A 20,500-nucleotide genomic window follows, 5' to 3' on the forward strand; every position below is an offset into this window, starting at 1 on the left:
AGGCAAGCCCCTGGGGACCCGCGCTCTTACGGGGGGGGGGGGAGGGAATCTGGACTCTCGGGTGGAGACTCGGGAGCCGGGGAAGGCAGAGGTCTGCAGGCGCGTGCATGCCAGTGCGCACAAAGGCTGCGGAGGTTGCCACAGGCTTTCCCTAGCAGAAGGGAGTCCAAAGCTCCTGACTGCACTGAGCCTCAGTTCTGACTGCACTGAACCCCAGTTCCAGGCGAGCCCCTGGGGACCCACGCTCTTGTGGGGGGAGTCTGGACTCTCGGGCGGAGACTTGGGAGCCGGGGAAGGCAAAGGTCTGCAGGCGCGCACGCACGCAAGGGCAAGGCTGACTGGAAGCCAAGACTGTCTGCTCCACCCTGAGACTCCACCCCATCCAAGCTGAGCACAGAGGCTATTGCAATTTGGTAAGTCTAATCCTATAAGGCTGTCTCCAACACCGAACTTCTCCCAGCATAGACACAGCTGATCCTTACAGCCAACTGGCCTGGAGGTCAATTCCTCCCAGTGATACCAACAACAATCAAGACTTAACTACAACAAGGCTGTACACACAGTCCACAAAGGGGTGCACCAAGAGTGTCCACCTCAGGTTAAGTGGGGAGGCCGACCTACTGGGCCATATAGAAAACCTAGCACACAAATCTACCTACCAACTCAGGGAAGCAATGAAAATGCGGCGTCAAAGAAACAGATCACAAACGAAAGAAATGGAGGAAAACAAACGACTGGATATAGAATTCAAAACCACGATTATAAGACTTTTCAAGAATATCCTAGAAAAGGCCGATAAATATAATGAGACCCTCGAAGATATGAAAAAGGACCAACTAGAAATTAAACATAGACTGACTGAAATAAAAAATATTATACAGAGACCCAACAACAGACTAAAGGAACACAAGAATCAAGTCAAAGAATTGAAATACAAAGAAGCAAAAAACACTCAACCGAAAAAGCAAAAAGCAAAAAAAAAAATCCAAAAAGTTGAAGATAGTGTAAGAAGACTCTGGGACAACTTCAAGCGTACCAACATCAGAATTATGGGGGTGCCAGAAGAAGAGAGAGAGCAAGATACTGAAAACCTATTGGAAGAAATAATGACAGAAAACTTCCCCCACCTGGTGAAAGAAATAGACTTACAAGTCCAGGAAGTGCACAGAACCCCAAACAAAAGGAATCCAAAGAGGACCACACCAAGACACATCAGAATTAAAATGCCAAGAGCAAAAGACAAAGAGAGAATATTAAAAGCAGCAAGAGAAAAAGTTAGTTACCTACAAGGGAGCACCCATACGATTGTCAGCTGATTTCTCAACAGAAACTATGCAGGCCAGACGGGAGTGGCAAGAAATTTTCAATGTGATGAATAGCAAGAACCTACAACCAAGATTACTCTACCCAGCAAAGCTATCATTCAGAATTGAAGGGCAAATAAAGAGCTTCATAGATAAGAAAAAGCTAAAGGAGTTCATCACCACCAAACCAGTATTATATGAAATGCTGAAAGGTATTCTTAAAGAAGAGGAAGAAGAAAAAAGTAAAGAGAAAAATTATGAACAACAAATATCTATCAATATGTGAACCTAAAAATCAAGTGAATTAAAAACCTGAGGAACAGAATAATCTGGTGAATATAATAGAATCAGGGGCATAGAAAGGGAGTGGACTGATAATTCTCAGGGGGAAAGGGGTATGGGGGTTCAGGAAGAGACTGGACAAAAATCATACACCCATGGATGAGGACAGTGGGGGGGAGGTAAGGGCAGAAGGTGGGGTGGGAACCGGGTGGAGGGGAGCTATGGGGGGAAAAAGGAGAAACAATTGTAATAATCTGAATAAAGATTTATTTAAAAAAAAAAAAAGAAAATAGGCTTGTCATTTATGGAACATAGCTGGAAACAGCTGTTATAATTATCAACCAAATAAAACATCCCTTTGACCAGCACTCATAAGCTCTGGCTGGGAGACACATCATTCTAATAAGGAACTCAGTTTTGTCTACATCCTTCTAAAAATGTGAAATCCAAAACCTGCTATAAACCAGTGGGATTATAATCCCCACCTTTTAGGACATCTTACTTTTACAAATGCAGCCAAAGATTTAAAGAAAAAAAAAATCACATTATGCAATGCTAAGGAGTACCAAGCTTAGGCCATTAAAACTCTGAACTCTGTGTTATCTTTTTAAAACATGGATTAAAGTGTATTTCCATATTCCCCAAATAGTTTTGTCAAACTATATATTGGAAGTTACATTTACCCGTATTAAACTCCATCTGATTATTTTATTCCAATAATTTTATAACCCTTGATTCTGTAATCCCATACATTCTTAGGTGTTTTGCTAAGTTGTTGATAAAGATCCAGTAGAACAGAACTGAGGACTGCCTTTGGAATAGATTTTAGGCTGGCACTAATCAATGAATCTACACTGTGGGTAGAGTTGCCTGAGCCAATTCAATTTCATCTATGCAGATCACCAACACATTCATATATCTATTTCCTTCTTGTCCACAGATAGATTTCAAGAGAGATATGGTCAAACTATCTACTGAAATAAAGATATACCTGGTATGATAACACTACAGATCCCCAAAATTTATATGTTGAAGCCTAATCCCAAATATGGTATTTGGAGAAGGGGCTTTTGAGAGGTGATTAGGTTATAAATGGGATTAGTGCCCTTATAAAAGAGACCCCAGAGAACTCTATTTCTCCATGTTTTCTAATGTGTTTATAATGGCCATATTATTTTCACAGTAGAAAAAGCAACAAAATTCTTTTACTTTTTTACATTATGCTCCTCCCCAGAAAGGTGTTCCTGTGACAAAACAAACAGGGTGGTGGAAGCATAGTCAAGAAACTGGGAGAGCCACTGGCTGCCAAAAGAGCCTGCTGGCCATTGTATACGTAAGTCCAAAGTGTCACTCACAGATATGTATTTCCCAAGGGGAGGAAGTTCATTTGGAATATGTGTCACTGGTGGCACCAGTTAAGGGACATCATCCACTCTTGAGATACTATAGTCCCTGTCAAAATGAAAGCAGTTACTAGGACACAGGCAAAAAATATAGACATTAAATTCTTATGGAAGCCTGGATCAAAAACTAGGGGTAATCAAATTACTCTTGGAGTAGAAAACAATTTATTCCTGTTTTAGAAAGCAATATGGAAATCAGTATTTGCAAATGCTTATGGTATTACCATTTAAATGCTCTGTACTCTTCCTCATATGTAACATATTTTTGTTTGGCAATGCATAGAGCTCTCTCTGGCTCCCAGGCTCAAAATCCAAACAATCACCCTTTGCTCTTTATTATTCCAAATTACTACTATATAGAGAAAAATAATACACAGATTTAAATTTCATTTTAAGAATAGTAACCCTGAGAAATGTTTTCTTTACTTTTATTTTTGCTTTTTTTGGTGGTGATTGTGGAGGATAGACTATGTCTCCTAATAATCCCTGCTTTTTGGTATTCACATCCATGTATAAATCCCCTCACAAGGACTGACTGGTAGCTTGCCTCTTATAAAATAAGGCAACGGTGACAGTGTGTCACTTTTATGATTATGTTATGTAAGATTGTAGCATCCATCTTACTAGTAGGTACACCTTCTTGCTAACTGGATGAAACAAGCTGTTATGTTGTGAGTTATTCTATGAAGAGACCCATGTGGCAAGGAACTGAGAGTGCCAGCAAAAAAACTGTAGCCCTCAGTCTGACTTCCTGCAAGGAACTGAATGCTGCTAACAACCATGTGAGCCTGGAAGCAGATCCTTCCCCAACAGAATTTTCATATGAGAACACAGCCCTGGCCAACCCCTTGATTGCAGCCTTGCAGAGGATCCAGTTAAGCTGTACCTGATTTCACCCATAGAAACTGAGAAAATAAATGTTTTAAGCCATTATACTTATTGTAATACTGTTAAACTAGAGGCCTGGTGCACGAATTCATGCACGGGTGGGGTCCCTTGGCCTAGCAGGCGATTGAGGCCTATCTGGGGGGGCTGGTCGGCAGGGGGGAGGGACTGCGGGAGGTTGGCCAGCTGGGGGGAGGGGCCATGGGAGATTGGCTGGCGGGAGGGGAAGGGCCAAGGGAGGTTGGCTGGCCAGGAAAAGGGGCCACAGGAGGTTGGGGGTGGGGGGGCACCGAGGGAGGTTGGCTGTGGGAGTGCACTGACCACCAGAGGGCAGCTCCTGCATTGAGTGTCTACCCCCTGGTAATTAGTGCAAATCATAGCGAATGATTGACCAGTCATTCCGATCATTCGGTCCTAACAGTCACTTAGGCTTTTATTTATATAGATAGCAATAAGATAATGTAGAGTAGGATTGGAAGCCCTCTCATTTTCTATATACTTGGTTTATGCTTTATACTTTCCCTTTTACAATAAGCATACATTACTTTTATACTAGAAAGGGTTTTTAAACTATGTTTCTTGAAACTTGGCTTAGAAATAAATGTCCTATTTACACACACACCCTTTTTTGTATATTCATTGCTAGTATCTCAAAACCTCACAATTAGATGACTCTGATGGTGATATTCAGTCTGATTGGTAATACTCAGTCTGGCATTCTAATCCCATATCAATCAAAGTACCGTCTTGCTTTCTAAACTCATCTCCCATTAATCCAAAATGAGGCCTCAGCATCTGCCCTAGCCCATTGCTAACCCCAGCAACTGCTTCATATTCCCAGAAACAGATTACAGCTCATACTTCGGCTCATGCTGTGCCCTCTCCCTGCCGTTCTTCCCTGGTTCAGCCAAGTCTTCACTTCCATCCAGACCCAGCTCACTCCACATGCAGAAAGGCGTCCAGGTGGCCCTGGCTCTCAGGGATCACATGCCATCAACTCCTGGCACAAATGACTTATCTGCTGCACCCCATCTTTAGCACCTTGGATATGCTCTTGGATCCTATTATTTGTCACTTCTCCAGCCAAAGTTAGATAAGGGCCACTTCTCATTGTTTTGTGTTCGCTCAGCACCAACCTCTAATACAGTTGGTATTCTAGTCAGCAATGATACCATGTGAACCCAGTAGTTAAAAACTTTTTTGACATGTACTTCAAATACTATAATGAATAAAACATTTTTCAGGTCTGTGAAGGAATAACTTTCTCAGCTTTGAAATAACAAAAGCAATAAATGAAAAACATGAACAGTTTTAAATATTCACAGCAAGTCCAGTCAATTGCTTAAAGAAAATAATCCAGCCCTAGATGGTTTGGCTCAGTGGATAGAGCATCAACCTGTGGACTGAAGGATCGTGGGTTGGATTCCGGTCAATGGCACATGCCCGGGTTTCAGGCTCGATCCTCAGTAGAGGGCGTGATTCTCTCTCATTGATGTTTCTATCTCTCCCTCTCCCTCTCCCTTCCTCTCTGAAATCAATAAAAATATATTTTTTAAAAAAGAAAAATAATCCAAAAATGTTCACAGAGAAGCAGTTAAAAAAATTTATGAGAAGTCGGAATTATGTAATTCTAATCAGCCACTTAAAAGAATGAAGTAGCTCTGTACTTACTGATATGAGTAATCTCAAGATATATTATTAAGTGAAAACAGGAAGTTGCCCAGTACACAACTCCATGGGTGGTTGGGGTGGGGGGCGGGATGAGAGGAGAGGAAGATATAAAAATGCACAGAAAGGAAACCAGAAGGATAGAAATCTAACTGTTGATAGTGGTTACCTCTGGAGAGGGGCTTGGGCTAGGAAGGCAAGTGATAAAGAGGAACTTGCACATTTTCTCTGTTTACCCTAGGAACAATGAGCACACACAATACCCAGATCTTGGTTTCAAAATTCCCCATTTAAAAGAAATAGAACTTCATGGAGAAATAGCTGAATCCAGGGTTGGGTAAGTTACAAGATGAGCTTTAAACAATTTGTTATGCCAGAAAGTAAATAAATGCTCAAAGAAGAGAAGAAACAGGAACAAGTTTGAAGGGCTCCCACTGGCCAAATATAAGTCAATAAGGGTTATTAAAATAAGTAATGATAGAAACAGATTACAGCCCATAGAAAAAAGTAAGAATCTATCAGTCCATGTGGATATAAATAAATACAACAAATAAAAAAGAAGGGAAAGCTCTTCCTTACAATAGAATACAAACTAATAAGTGTAGAAGTAATGATGAGAGTTAGAAATGAGGCAGCCATCATAATTAAAGGTGTTTCAAGCAAGAAATATCAATAAATGCTAAAATAGCAGGTGAAGATTTAATAAAGAAAGGTGATATTTACCTAGTCTCAAAGTAACCTCTCACAAGAAAAATTTTAATTATAAAGGAATAATAGATTTACAGTAGAGAAACCTGGTAACTACTACTTTACACAAGTGATCACGGTTAACATCACCAATAAATAGGACAAACAGATACCATGTGCCTCCTGATACAACACACTTGAAAAGGACATGTTACTTACATGGTATTTCTGCTAAAAGTGAATAACCTTAACTAGCAGTCGCCAACCTTTCAGACCTCACGGACCACTGGCTGGCAACCAAAGGTTTGCTTAAACCAGTGGTTGCCAACCTTTCGGACCTTGTGGACCACCAGTTGGCAACCGCTGACCTAAACTAATCATGAGGATAAATCAGAAAATCCCAAATTGAAGAATATCCTATTCTTCAGAAATGTCAAGGTCATGAAAGACTGAAGAATTGTTTCAGATGAAAGGAGACTTTTTAAAATGACAATTAAATACAATGTGTCATCCAGTATTACATCCTGACGAGAAGGAAAAAAAATGTTTACCCACTTCTGCTATAAGGGGCATTATTGTGACAACTGATAAAGTTGGAAGGTCCTGATTTTGTTAATTATATGGTGGTAAGAAAACATCCTTATTTTTTAGGAAATATGTACTAAGGTATTCAGGGGTAAAGATCTGCATCTTGTTTGCAAACAATTCAGAAAAAATACTTTAAAAAAAACAACAGAATAATAGGGTGGAGAAGGCCTGGGGCAGGGGCAGGCTAGAAGAAGTCAATGGGGGAAAAGGGGACATATGTAATACTTTCAACAATAAAGACTTTTTTTTTAAAAGTGGGGAAAAAAACACAAAAATGGCAATAAAGCAAACATGGTAAATTGCTAACAAGTAGGGAATTTGATTAAAGATATATACACATAACTTGTTTTACTGAGCTTTGCTTTATTCAATTTCGAGGATATTGTGTTTCTTACAAACTGAAGGCAAGATTCTCTACAAGAAGATTACAATTCCCTTTATTGCTTTACTTGCTTTATTACAGTGGCCTATAATCAAACCTCAGTATCTCCAAGGTATGCAGGAATTCTTTGTACTATGCTTGCAACTTTGTTGTAAGTCTAAAATTATTTCTAAATAAAAACTTCTCAAAAGTATATGCAGGGAAAATATATATGCAGGAAAAAAGTTGAGGCCACAGAATATGTAAATAAGAGGAAAGCAATCTTGCCAAGCCTATCCCCTGGATTGCAAATCTCTGCACTAAGCCTTCACAAAAATCACTGAGCATTTATTCCACAAGATGGCAAAGCTGCCCCAAATGCCAGAGCTGCTTTTGGAGCAGTTAATCCTCTCCTGCTCTGGACTAGACTTGCCTTCCCCACCTCCTCTTCCTGCTGCCCAAGAACCTCCTTCATACTGATTTCTCAGATGATGACTCCATCCCGGGTTAGAAATTTCAAGACTGGCACCAGCTCGGGACAGAAATTACTAAACAATGACTAATCCAGCAGTATCCTGGCCTCAAGGGGCCTTGCTAGATGTTCTTGATGATGATACTGCCCTCCTTCCTGCTTACTTACATAACACATTCCTGGTGAATGAGTTTTCAACAACCCCCCTCCCCCCACTCTCCCAGCAATCTTTCTGGATCATCCTGTACTTACCACTAAGCCCTGTTCCAAAAGGAATACCAGTAACACCATTCACTTTCCAGATCAAATTAAAAAATTCCTCCCCGCCTCAAATGAAAGAATTCCAAAGGCACCACCATGTCTGGAACCGACATCACTTGTACCACGCACTGCTCTTCAAGACTGGCCACCCTACTAATAAGCCTCTTAGAGTGGACATACTGCTTCAAAGAGAGTGGGAGGATATCACATACTGTACAACTTCCCTCAGGCAGGAACTTGATTTACACAGCACCCAGCATCTCATCAGATGGCATTTAGGCACTCATTTGGAAGATGGGGGTCAGAGATCATGCATCACCACACCAGCCATCTAGGAAGTGTACAACTCTAGCTAAGTCACTCCTTGGCAAATATTAGGCTGTTTGCCTATAAAAACGGGAGACTTAATAGTGAAAAATTAGAAACAACTTAAATGTCTTTCAGCAGAGGATAGTTAAGTTAAATAAATTTTTGGAATACTACACAATAAAATAAATTACATGCAATTGTGAAAGAAGATATGAACTAACATGGAAGAATAACATAAAATGAAAATGGCAAGCCACTGAATAATATAAGAATATGAGTCTACTATTGTGTTTTTTTTAAAAGCTATAAGTATGTTGATACATGCACAGAACCATATCTGGAAGGATGGAAAGCCACACGCCAGGAGAGAAACCAAGATGGCAGCATAGGTAAACACTTAAACTGCTGCCTCGCACCACAATATCAAAACCACAACTAAAAGACAAAACAGACACCATCCAGAACCACAGGAAAGCTGGCTGGAAAGAGGAAAGCACACTGAAAATCAGAGAAGCTGCAAAAGACTGAGGTACGGAGATGCACGAGCCCGTGGAGAGGACGGGCAGCTGAGTGCACGGGCGGCTGAGCGCGCAGCTGGCTTTCTAAAGCGGGAGGGAGACGGAAGCTCCCGAATGCGCTGAACTCCAGTTCCGGGTGAGTTTCTGGGAACCCAAACTAATTCAGGGAGAAACTGGACTGTCAGGAAAAGAGAAAGCACACTGAGACTCAGGGGAGCTGCGGAGGCAGAGGTCGGGGGCACGCGCACACAGAGAGGACTGACTGCTGAATGCACGGGCGGCTGAGTGCGCGGCTGGCTTTCTAAAGTGGGAGGGAGACGGAAACTCCCAACTGCGCTGAACTCCAGTTCCAGGCGAGTTACTGGGAACCCAGACTCATTCGGGGAGAAACTGGACTGTCTGGCAGCAGGTGAAACTCGAGGGCAGCTTTCTCTCAGAGGCGCTTACAGCAATTACCAAGGGACACTGAGACCCAGGGGCCTCATATGGCAGGGCTGACGGGAAGCCAAGGCTGGCTGCTCCGCCCCAAGACTCCGCCCCATCCAAGCTGAGCACAGAGGCTATTGCAATTTGGCAAGTCTTATCCCATAAGGGTGTCTCCAGCACAGAAGTTCTCCTGGCATAGACACAGCTGATCCTCACAGCCAGTTGGCCTGGAGGTCAATTCCTCCCAGTGATACCAACAACAATCAAGACTTAACTACAACAAGGCTGTACACACAGTCCACAAAGGGGTGCACCAAGAGTGTCCACCTCACGTAACTGGGGAGGCTGAGCCACTGGGCCATATAGGACACCAGCACACAAAGCTACACTACCAACTCAGGGAAGCAGCGAAAATGCGGAGACAACGAAACAGATCACAAATGAAAGAAATGGAAGAAAGCAAAAGACTGGATATAGAGTTCAAAACCACGGTTATAAGGTTTTTCAAGAATTTCCTAGAAAAGGCCGATAAACTTAGCGAGACCCTCAAGGATATGAAAAAGGACCAACTAGAAATTAAGCATACACTGACTGAAATAAAAAATATTAGACAGAGATCTAACAGCAGACTAGAAGAACTCAAGAATCAAGTCAAAGATTTGAAATACAAAGAAGCAAAAAACACCCAACCAGAAAAGCCAAAAAAAAAAAAGAATCCAAAAATATGAAGACAGTGTAAGGAGCCTCTGGGACAACTTCAAGCGTACCAACATCAGAATTATGGGGGTGCCAGAAGAGAGAGAGCAAGATACTGAAAACCTATTTGAAGAAATAATGACTGAAAACTTCCCCCACCTGGTGAAAGAAATAGACTTACAAGTCCAGGAAGCGTACATAACCCCAAACAGAAGGAATCCAAAGAGGACCACACCAAGACACATCAGAATTAAAATGCCATATCCAGCAGAAATCTTGGAAAAAGAATCACAGCATCAAAAAATTGGACTAACTTGAAATTTTGTTTGGAAAAAATAGTTGTCAACATTATGGCAAATTAGAAATATTTAAGCTGGGCAATGAACAACCAATAATGCTATTCACCATTTACCAACTAGAAGTATCCAGGACAATCCAGTCTTATAAGTAAGTGCCTCCTTGATGTCAAGGAGGTAAGTTATTCATTTTGCGTGTTTTCCTAACCCCCTCCAGCTTTCCTCTCCCCCCTCAAAGTTCTGGTATATAAGAAATGCTGCTCAAGTAACTGTTGAATGAATGAGACAATGAATTAAATATTACCAACTACCTAGCTGATGAAATTACTCTTCCAATGGATCTATTTGCTCTGGTTGGGAATAAAAGGTATTCAATAAAAGTGTGCTGAATAAAAGGTGAGTGTAACTACTGTGCTTGCAGAATAGCAAGGAGGCCATGTGGCTGGGGCAGAATCAGTAAGAAGGAGAATGAGGAAAGATGAAGTTGGAGAGGTAGTAGGTGGCCAGAAAAAGCAGACCCACTGCAGGTCAGCAAAAGGATCTCATGGCCAAATACCAACAGTTCTGGGCAGTGGGACACATAAATGTTAAGTTTTACTATTCTTGTACTTTTCTGGATTTCTTTTCAAATTTATGAATATAAAAAAAACAAGTTATCAAAAGAGTAACTAAATGAAGACAAGACCACTTCCATAAATAAGGTAAAGGTAACAGTAAAATCACTGGCCAAGTTTAAATAAGGTCCTGATTTTGGTAATTACACTGTGGTAATGTAAGAGAATGCCCCTTCTTTAATTTTTTATTTTACTGATTTGAGAGAGAGGGAGGAAGGGAAGCGGGGGGTGGGGGGGTAGAGGAACACTGATTTGTTCCACTTATTTCTGCAGTCACTGGTTGATTCTTACATGTGCCCTGACTGGGGACTGAACCCACAACCTTAGCATATCGGGACAATGCACTAACCAACTGAGCTACCCAGCCAGGGTAAGAATGTCCTTGCTTTCAGGAAATATACACCAAAGTATTTAAGGGTAAAAAAATCTACAACTTATTTTCAAACAATTCAGAAAAAAATACTTTAAAATACCTTAAGGCCACAGAATAGCTACATAGGACTAAAGCAACCATACCAACACAAGAGAGCTACGTGAACATTTCAGGGCTATTCCCCTATCCTGCATTTTCAGTACTTCCATAAACTCCTCAAAGCAACTGACCTCAGTTTGGCAGAAACTTACCTGCTCAGCCTTAACTCACTTCAGGAAGCCTACAATTAAGTAAGAAAGCACACCTGACAGTCTCAGAAAAGAACCTATGATTACGCTGTTGACGCTGCTCAATGTCCACCTTCAAATGCCTAACTGCTATTCATCCTTCAAGGCCCTGTACAAGTGCTACCTTCTTCCACCCCTGCCTCCAAAGCATCAACCTAAATATCATCTCTCTCCCAAAGTTATATCCAAACAGTATTTAATAAATACTAAGACCAAGAACACCCATTCATCTTTGTATACTGAACAGTTAGCAGAGCTCCTGGGCATATAGTAAGGGCTCAACAAGTGAGTCCTGAGTTCAACTTTCAGACAGATATTATCATTGTCAGTCTTCTAAGTATTGCTTATGACACCATCTTACTTTCTCTCATGTGTTACTGATTCCTGCAGTTTTATTCATTCCTCTGGACTGAGAAACCTAGAAGGGGACTGTCCAGATATCTCATTCATCTTTCTAATCCCTGGAAAAATGAATTCTCAACCAATTTTTCACCAGAGCATATGTCTGATGGTAGGTCATAGACATCACAACTTCCCAAACTACAATGACTGTAACCTTATGACCCTCCTACTCAAGTGCATGAAAGCTAAACCACTATAGCATTACACTAAATCTGACCTGGTTAATTTAAAAATAAATCATTTGAAAAAACTATTATATACATTACTGGTTAATTTAAAAGTAAATAACTTGTAAACTTTTGATACTTTAATGACAAATAACTTCCTATTCAGTTTATAACTGACAACACATCAAGACTCCAGGGGTTAGATCAGAATCATTGATCTACTCCAGTGATTTTCAACTCGTGTGTAGCAGCACACTGGTGTGCCACAAGAATTTTTAAAACTATTTAGTCAGGAGCACTGACTCTTTTCCCTTAGATTCTCAAATAAGAGAATGATAACAGCTAACACAACAATAGCTATCCGGTGTGAAGGAATCAAAATTACACAAATTTTCGTCAGATTGGCAAAAGACATATTTTTTGGTGTTTGGCAGAATCTTAGTAATTAGTTTATGCGTGCCATGAAATGAAAAAGGTTGAAAATTGCTGATTTAGACCACATGGCAAAATGTCTCATTTCTAACATGTACTTAGTTTTTTAAAAAATTTATTGATTGAACCTATACTTCTGCTAGATCTTCTCTCTTGTTTATTTTGTGTTTCATGTAGAATATTCACAAATAAGACAGCTTAGACTATTAGAGTCTATAGCTTAGTAGGCACTTGCTAAATATTTGTTGACTAAAATAAATGAATGGGCCTGGGTGATTGCTCAATGGTTAGAGCATCGGCCCACAGACCAAAGGGTCTCTGGTTCAATTCCCAGTCAAGGACTCATACTCAGTTGCATGTTCAATCCCTGGCCCTGGTTGGGGCGTGAGCGGGAGACAACCAATCAATGTGTCTCTCTCACATCGATGTTTCTCTCCCTCTCTCCTCTCTCCTCTCTCTTCCCCTCTCCTTTCCTTCCACTCTGTCCAGAGATCAATGGAGAAAATATCCTTGGGTGAAGATAAAAAAAAAAAAAGAATGAATGGATTGCGGCCCATTTTCAAATAGTCCTGGCTATCTGTGAATGTCCATTAGGATGGGGCCCACATTTAGAGAATAATGAACTTCTCAGGGCATCTATTCTAATTTCTGTTTTACATAATAAACAAATGCCTACCCAAGTGGAACAACTCCATTCTCCTCTGGCTTTTAAGTCATGAAAGCAAAAAGCTTAGAGCCTACTTCAGTAATAGGTTCCTTGCTGCATTTATTCCTCCCAGCACAAGCTCACGGTAATCTGACCTCTATCATTACTAAAAATTCTCTTGGAAAACAGACAGTGGGGCCTGGCCAGCGTGACTCAGTGGTTGAATGTCATCCTATGAACCAGGATGTCACGGTTCGATTCCCGGTCAGGCCATATGCCCCGATTGCTGGCTTGATCCCCAGTGTGGGGCATGTAGGAGGCAGCCAATCAATGATTCTCTCTCATCATTGATGTTTCTATCTCTCTCTCTCCTTCTCCTCTCCTCTCTGAAATCAATAAAAATTAAAATAACAAATTTTAAAAAACAGGCAGTGGTTTCAATATCATTCCCTAGAAAATCCTCTGTGCAATCTAAAAAAGCAAAAGAATATATAAAATCTTTCCATTTTCCTTTCCCAAGACTCACCTGTCCCACCCTCACTTTACCTTATTTCTATTCTCTACACAAACCAGAGACACTGCTAAATTAACCAACAAAGACAAATATTGTGTGTGTGTGTGTGTGTGTGTGTGTGTATGTGTCTTTTGGAAAGAGGTAGCTCAAGACCCCACAAAATACGTAAACTTCAAAACAGGCAAGTGTTGGACCAAGCACAAAAGTATCTCAGGTTCGATTCCAGGCCGAGGGCACATACCTTGGTTGCAGGTTCGACCCCTGGCCCCGGTCAGGAAGTATGCAGGAAACAACCAATCAATGTGTCTCTCTCACATCAATGTTTCTCTCTCCCCATCCCTCCACCCCTCCACTTTCTCTTAAAAAAAAAAAAAAGGAAAAAAAATCCATGGAAAAATATCCTCGGGTGAGGATTAGCAAGAAAAAAATAGGCACTGGATTTAGCCTCTAACCTAATCTCCTCACTCCTCTCATCTACATAGCCTATTTTCTAGTGGTTTAGGAATAATTCATTGCCAATTTCCAGTGATATCTAATATAACTCCACTTTTAAGACAACATAATTAAGAGCTTAGTCTGCTGAGTTATAAGGGATATAGCTGTCATCTAGAGCAGCGGTCGCCAACCAGTGGTCCACAAGGTCCAAAAGGTTGGCGACCGCTCATCTAGAGCCCTCCCTACCAAAACAGACAACTAAGCTCTGAGATTAAATTTCCACCTCATTTGTACATTAATTCTAATAATTTCCCCCACATGACAGAAAAGCAGGCTAGGAGGAGAGGATCTCTGCCACAGAGAGCAGACTCAACAAGAAAAGGGAGATCACTTGCATCCATGAGACTAAGGCACAACACTCTGACCCAGTGGGACAAAAGACCAACCTAATAGAACCATTGATGATCCAGGAGTAAATAACCCGAGTACACTATTTTCAAAGAACTATTCTGCTATGTTAACCAGAAGGTCTAACATAGCATATTTACAAAAGTCTAATGTCAATCCACAAGATAGAAGAGAGAATAACAGAAAAAAATATTCACAGAAATAATGGCTCAAATTTGATGATCAGGCTCAACTGAAAGTCAAGCAGGTTAAGTACAAAAATAAAACAAACCTAAACATGTCAAACTGCTGAAAAACAAAGTACAAAAATAAAACAAACCTAAACACGTCAAACTGCTGAAAAACAAAGATAAAGAGAAAAATCTTGAAGGTAGCCAAAAAGGAAACAATACATTACAAACAAGGAAACATTGATATAAATGATCACTAACTGCCCGTCAGAAATAATAGAGGCCAGAGGACAATGAATAATATCTTTAAAGTACTTCAAAATAACCTGTAAACCCACAATCCTATATCCAGTGAAAATATCCTTCAAGAATGAAAGTTAAATCAAGTCATGTTCAGATAAACAAAAACCAACACAATCTGTCACCAGAAAACATGTATTACAAGAAAAACTAAAGGAAATTTTTCATGTTGAAAGAAATCTTTAGGAAGAAAGGAAGACACTGAAAATAGTAACCATGTACATAAATAAGACTACATCTTTTGTCTTCTTTAAAATATATAATTGCTTACAGCAAAAATTATAATATTATACTGTGAATTTTGTAGTATGTGTAGATAAAATTCATATAACAACTACAGCATAAAGGGGGGTAAATGGAACTATACAACGTTTTACATAAAGTGACTCAATATTAATTAAATTGTGAAAAGTTAAGGATATAAGTCAGAATCCCTAGAGTAACTTCTAAAACAAATGCTAAGAAGTATAGCTAAAAGCTAATAGATGAATTACAACAGAATTCTAAAAAAATATTCAATTAACCTAAAACAAAACAAAACAGAAAAGAACAAAACAGAGAGGATAAACAGAAAACAAAAAGCAAATAGTAGACCTAAAAACAACCATATCAATAATTATACTTAATGTAAGTAGACAAAACATTGCAGTTAAAAGCAAAACCTGACTGTATTCTAACTATAAAAGATACAATTTGAATTTAAAAACACATATGTTGCCAAAACCGGTTTGGCTCAGTGGATAGAGCGTCGGCCTGTGGACTGAAAGGTCCCAGGTTCGATTCCGGTCAAGGGCACGTAACTTGGCTGTGGGCACATCCCCAGTGGGGGGTGTGCAAGAGGCAGCTGATCGATGTTTCTCTCTCATCGATGTTTCTAACTCTCTATCCCTCTTCCTTCCTCTCTGTAAAAAATCAATAAAATATATTAAAAAAAAAACAAAAAAAAAACACATATGTTAACAGAAAGTGATCAAAATACCAGGCATACAGTAAGTAAGAGAAAGCTGGAGTACCTGCACTAATATCAACTTCAAGTCAAATGCTATTATCAAAAACAAAGTGATATTTCATATTACAAAGGGGGCAATTAATCAGGAGGACATAAAAATTATAAATGTGTATGCGCCTAGTAACGGAACTTCAAAATACATGAAGCAAAATTGACAGAGTACATTCTCTGACCACAATGGAATTACATTAGAAATCAATAACAGCAAGTTTCTTTAAAAAAAACCAATACTTAGAAATGAGTCGGGACCGGTTTGGCTCAGTGGATAGAGCGTCGGCCTGCGGACGGAAGGGTCCCGGGTTCGATTCCGGTCAGGGGCATGTGCCTTGGTTGCGGGCACATTCCCAGTGGGGGGTGTGCAGGAGGCAGCTGATCGATGTTTCTCTCTCATCGATGTTTCTAGCTCTCTATCCCTCTCCCTTCCTCTCTGTAAAATATCAATAAAAAATATATTTAAAAAAAAAAAAAAAAAGAAATGAAACACATGTCCTAAGTAACCCATGGAAAACAAATAAGTCACAAGATGTTTGAATTGAATGAAAATAGAACATAACAAAATGTGTAGGATGTAGCTAAAGCAGTGCTTAGTGGAAAATTTATAACTCTAAAAACAATTAAGGTCAAAACAGAAATCAATGACATCTTAAAAAGACAAATAGAGAAAAATAGGTTGGTTCTTTGAAACTATCAAACAAAATTGATAAACCCCTATCATACTAATCAAGAAAAGAGAAAACACAAATTAGCAATATGAGAAATGAAAAGATATAACATTAAAATAAGGGAGAATTATTAATAAAAGGTTAGAAAAACCCATTAATTATACTTCACAATCAAATGTATATATTAGGAGAGAATTATGTTAACTCTGAATATGAACCTGCCACAGCAGAAATCTCTTGAAACTCAGCAAGGGGAGAAGCCGGTTCTGTTTTCATAGCGTTTTCTCCCATTGACTTGCAGTTCAAGTCTGTAACCCCCAATCCATCTCCCAGGGAGTGGCAAGTTAGTGCAGATGAGATCTGGCCAGCTTCCAAAGGAGATTTCAACTGACCTGGATGGAAAAAAAAAAAAAGTATGTGGGAAGCATATACATGTATATAGTCTGGGTACCAAAAGTACCTCAACAGACTAAGAAAGCCAGGGACTTTTTAAAGGAAGCCATTCATCTCACAGCATAAAAGAATATATTCACAGGCTCTAGCACATATAGCCAGGGCTGGAGCATCTCAAAAAGGCTAATAAGAGGCTAAAGTGAAGGGAGGACTTGTCAGAAGCATTAACTCACAAAGCATAGGCACTGGAATGAGGTGGCATCAGAAAGACAGAAAGAGGGGGGCAGGGCTCTTCAAGCCCAATATTCAGATGTATATAAGCAACACCAATCTCAAAAAGTTATCAGTGAAGACAATAAAAAACACTGCAGCCCGCCGGAACCGGTTTGGCTCAGTGGATAGAGCGTCGGCCTGCGGACTGAAGGGTCCCAGGTTCGATTCCAGTCAAGGGCATGTACCTTGGTTGCAGGCACATCCCCAGTGGGGGGTGTGCAGGAGGCAGCTGATCGATGTTTCTCTCTCATCGATGTTTCTAGCTCTCTATCCCTCTCCCTTCCTCTCTGTAAAATATCAATAAAGTATATTTGAAAAAAAAAACAAAAAAAACACTGCAGCCCATTCAATAACTTGATTTCAAAACCATCTAAAACTTGTGGAAGGTAGTACACAAAGATTTAGATTGGTTCACATCAGACAAGCATCAGGTTGGCAATACAATTCCTTAGCAGACTTTGACTTACCTTCTTCAGACTCTTTGGAACTGGATGATGTGTTTTGCAAAGAATCAGTATTAACTGTATCAACCATATCTGACACAACCAAGTCAGGATCTAAGATCTCGTGGGTCCCATTTGTGGACAGCCTGGAGGACCGTCTCCTTGATAAGTCTTTGTCAGTGTTTTCTGGGTAGTTTTTTGACTTTTCCTGGGCTATAAACCATTAAAGAGAGTTATAGTCAAGAGACAAGAAGAAATAACTGCTACTACAGATTTCTGAGCTGGCTGTCCTCTATAAGGGCTTTACAGAAACTTCTGGAATATTAGACCAGTGATTAAAGGAAATATTCTTCCTTGGTTTATGGCTATAAGTAAAGGCACAGTCACTCTGCCAGCATAGAACTTCCTTTATTTAAGGATTCATAGTCTACAAATATGTGCCAACGTTATGTCCCAATCTTAACGTCATGTCCCAATCTTAACAACTAAGTTCTATATTGGAGCTTCCTACCACAAAAGTCTATGTACTGACTTTCAAAGTCAATAAGGTTTATAGAGCCTTAGAGCCATCACAAATCCTTTTTGGAGCCAACAGGATTTTTTTTTAATCAATAAATAGTATTTTTAAAGTTTCACTCAGCATATGAAATCCATCCCTTCCTAAGTCATTAAGTTTCCAGTGGAATTCAAATCAAATGTAGTTTATGGGTATGGAAATGACACCAATGAACTCAACATTAATGGGAGTTTATGCTTTGAAATTTATTTTTCTTCTAGCAAAACTTTTGATCCAACCACATCCCACTCACATTATATCCTACAATCAAGGACACGTCTTTGAGCCTATAGGGCATAGGGGGAACATGGATACAGAGAAGGCTAACCCAATTGAAGTCAAGTTCTAGGCACACAAACACAAACCGAAGACTCACATGAATTTTTGTCAAGCCGAGGACGTTTTAATGGAACTTCACTTCCTTTTGATATTTTTCGTCTTCTCAATTCCAATGTTATTGGTTGCAAAGTTTGAGAGTTTGAATCCACAGCTACAATGTAAATAAAACCACACAAACAAGGAATGTAATTACAATGAGGATCGAGTGCTCCAATCCTCATTGTTAGATATAATCACACACACACACACACACACACACACACACACACACACACACACACACACACACACATATATCCTTGCATGATAAACAGACCAAGGGGCATTCTTACTTAAGCTAAAGGTGGGTGGAGGGAGGGTTTGAAATGGGTGAGAAATTACTTCCTTGGAAGGTGCTGACATTCATGACCCAGCTCCAGTCATGTACTTCTCTCCTGAAACCCTCTCTTTAAAACACTATATCCCAATATGACTGCTTTAAAATATGAAGGTGCAAGAGCAATATTAAAGTCATTTTTATTACCTCAAATCTTTATTTTTTTATTTATTGATTCTTAGAGAGAGAGAGGAAGAAAGAGAAAGAAACACCAATTTGTTGTTCCACTTATCCATGCATTCATTGGTTGATCTTGTACGTGCCCTGACCAGGGATCGAACCCACAACCTTGGTGTATCAGGAAGATGCTCTAACCAATTGAGCTACCCAGCCAGAGCACAGCATCAAATCTTTTCATCAAAACTTGACTTATCCAATACTCTGAAAATCTACCATGCAGGCTGATTCATAAAATGTGAACCCTGGAAGTATGGCTTGATTGTTTTCAATCTCTATTTGCTAAATTAGTTAGTTTGGCATTGGTCCTAGTTTTGAAAGACTAAAAAGAATGTCAAAATTTATAACCTCTAAAAACAATTCCAGAAAAATCTCAGGAGGCTATTCTATTTGACAGTCAAAGTTCCAGGCCAGACTGCTGATCACTAGCAAATCCAGCTCTGACATAATTTAGTAGTGCAAACACTAAATCCTCCAACAGTAGTACTCTTTATTTTTAAATCTAATAATTAAGAAGCTCTTCCCCAATCAGGAAAGATAAGATTCCAAAAGGCAAGTAGAAGAAAAAAAAAAAAGGTAAGAAATTGGGAAGTGTTGGAAGGAAGGCAGGGCTAAGGGGACTGATGATGGTTAAAAGGAGAGAGAAGGAGAAAAAGGAGGAGGGAGGAAAGGAAAGGAGACTCATCTAACACCAGTAGCTTCAGATCTGCCATCTCAAATGGCCAAACAAGAGCTCTGAGGCTGAGCTCTGAGGAAGCAAACAAGATGAGAGTGCTGAACTCCTTGGCTCTTCCTGTGTTCAACTTTCCCAATCTACCAACATTATTTTGTTCCAAGTGGTGGGAACTTGGAGGTCACACACATTCCAGATTAAACACAAACAACTCTCCTTAAATAGCTCAGATCCTGTTCCAATCAAGTCTATAATCTAGAAAGCTCAAGGCTCCACTGAGTCAATAAACTTATTCCAAGCAATTTTTAAAGGGGACATGAATTATAAGCTATTTGGCAAGCATTCTTCACTTTGATACCATATACAAACTGGGGCTGACTACATTGAACTTGTTTCCCAAACTTTTCTTACAGTGAGAATCACCTGGGAAGGTTGTTTAACAATTCACATTCCCAAACCCTGCTCCAGGGATTCTGACTAGGAAGGAAGGCAAGTGTTAACAGTAAGCTTGGAAAAATACCATTTCTCTCTTAAATTGATTCTATCTGGTATGAAATCCTACACTTACAAAATAAAAGCAATAGACTGGATGGCATTTATTTATCTGAGTGAAGTCTGCAAGCTGAAGAGCAATTACCCCAATACACTACACACTTTCCAGAGGGTACAAGCCAGAGCATGAATAGCTAAAGAAG

The 20,500-nt window shown here is 39.8% G+C and overlaps 1 protein-coding gene across 2 annotated transcripts in view; it reads right to left on the minus strand.

Annotated features, from left to right (window-relative positions):
• PHF20 (PHD finger protein 20) overlaps positions 1 to 20,500 on the minus strand; it is a 125,970-nt gene that overhangs the window by 45,280 nt on the left and 60,190 nt on the right. For both annotated transcript variants that reach the window (XM_080683807.1, XM_080683806.1), the window contains exons 7-9: positions 18,617 to 18,730; positions 17,709 to 17,897; positions 16,794 to 16,967 (exon numbers count right to left, since the gene is read on the minus strand). In XM_080683807.1, the coding sequence (XP_080539933.1) occupies positions 16,794 to 16,967; positions 17,709 to 17,897; positions 18,617 to 18,730 (477 nt within the window). The remainder of the gene's footprint in view (positions 1 to 16,793; positions 16,968 to 17,708; positions 17,898 to 18,616; positions 18,731 to 20,500) is intronic.

The sequence above is a fragment of the Plecotus auritus genome (assembly GCF_963455305.1).
Source record: "Plecotus auritus genome assembly, chromosome: 8".
In the NCBI taxonomy this organism is placed as follows: Eukaryota; Metazoa; Chordata; class Mammalia; order Chiroptera; family Vespertilionidae; genus Plecotus; species Plecotus auritus.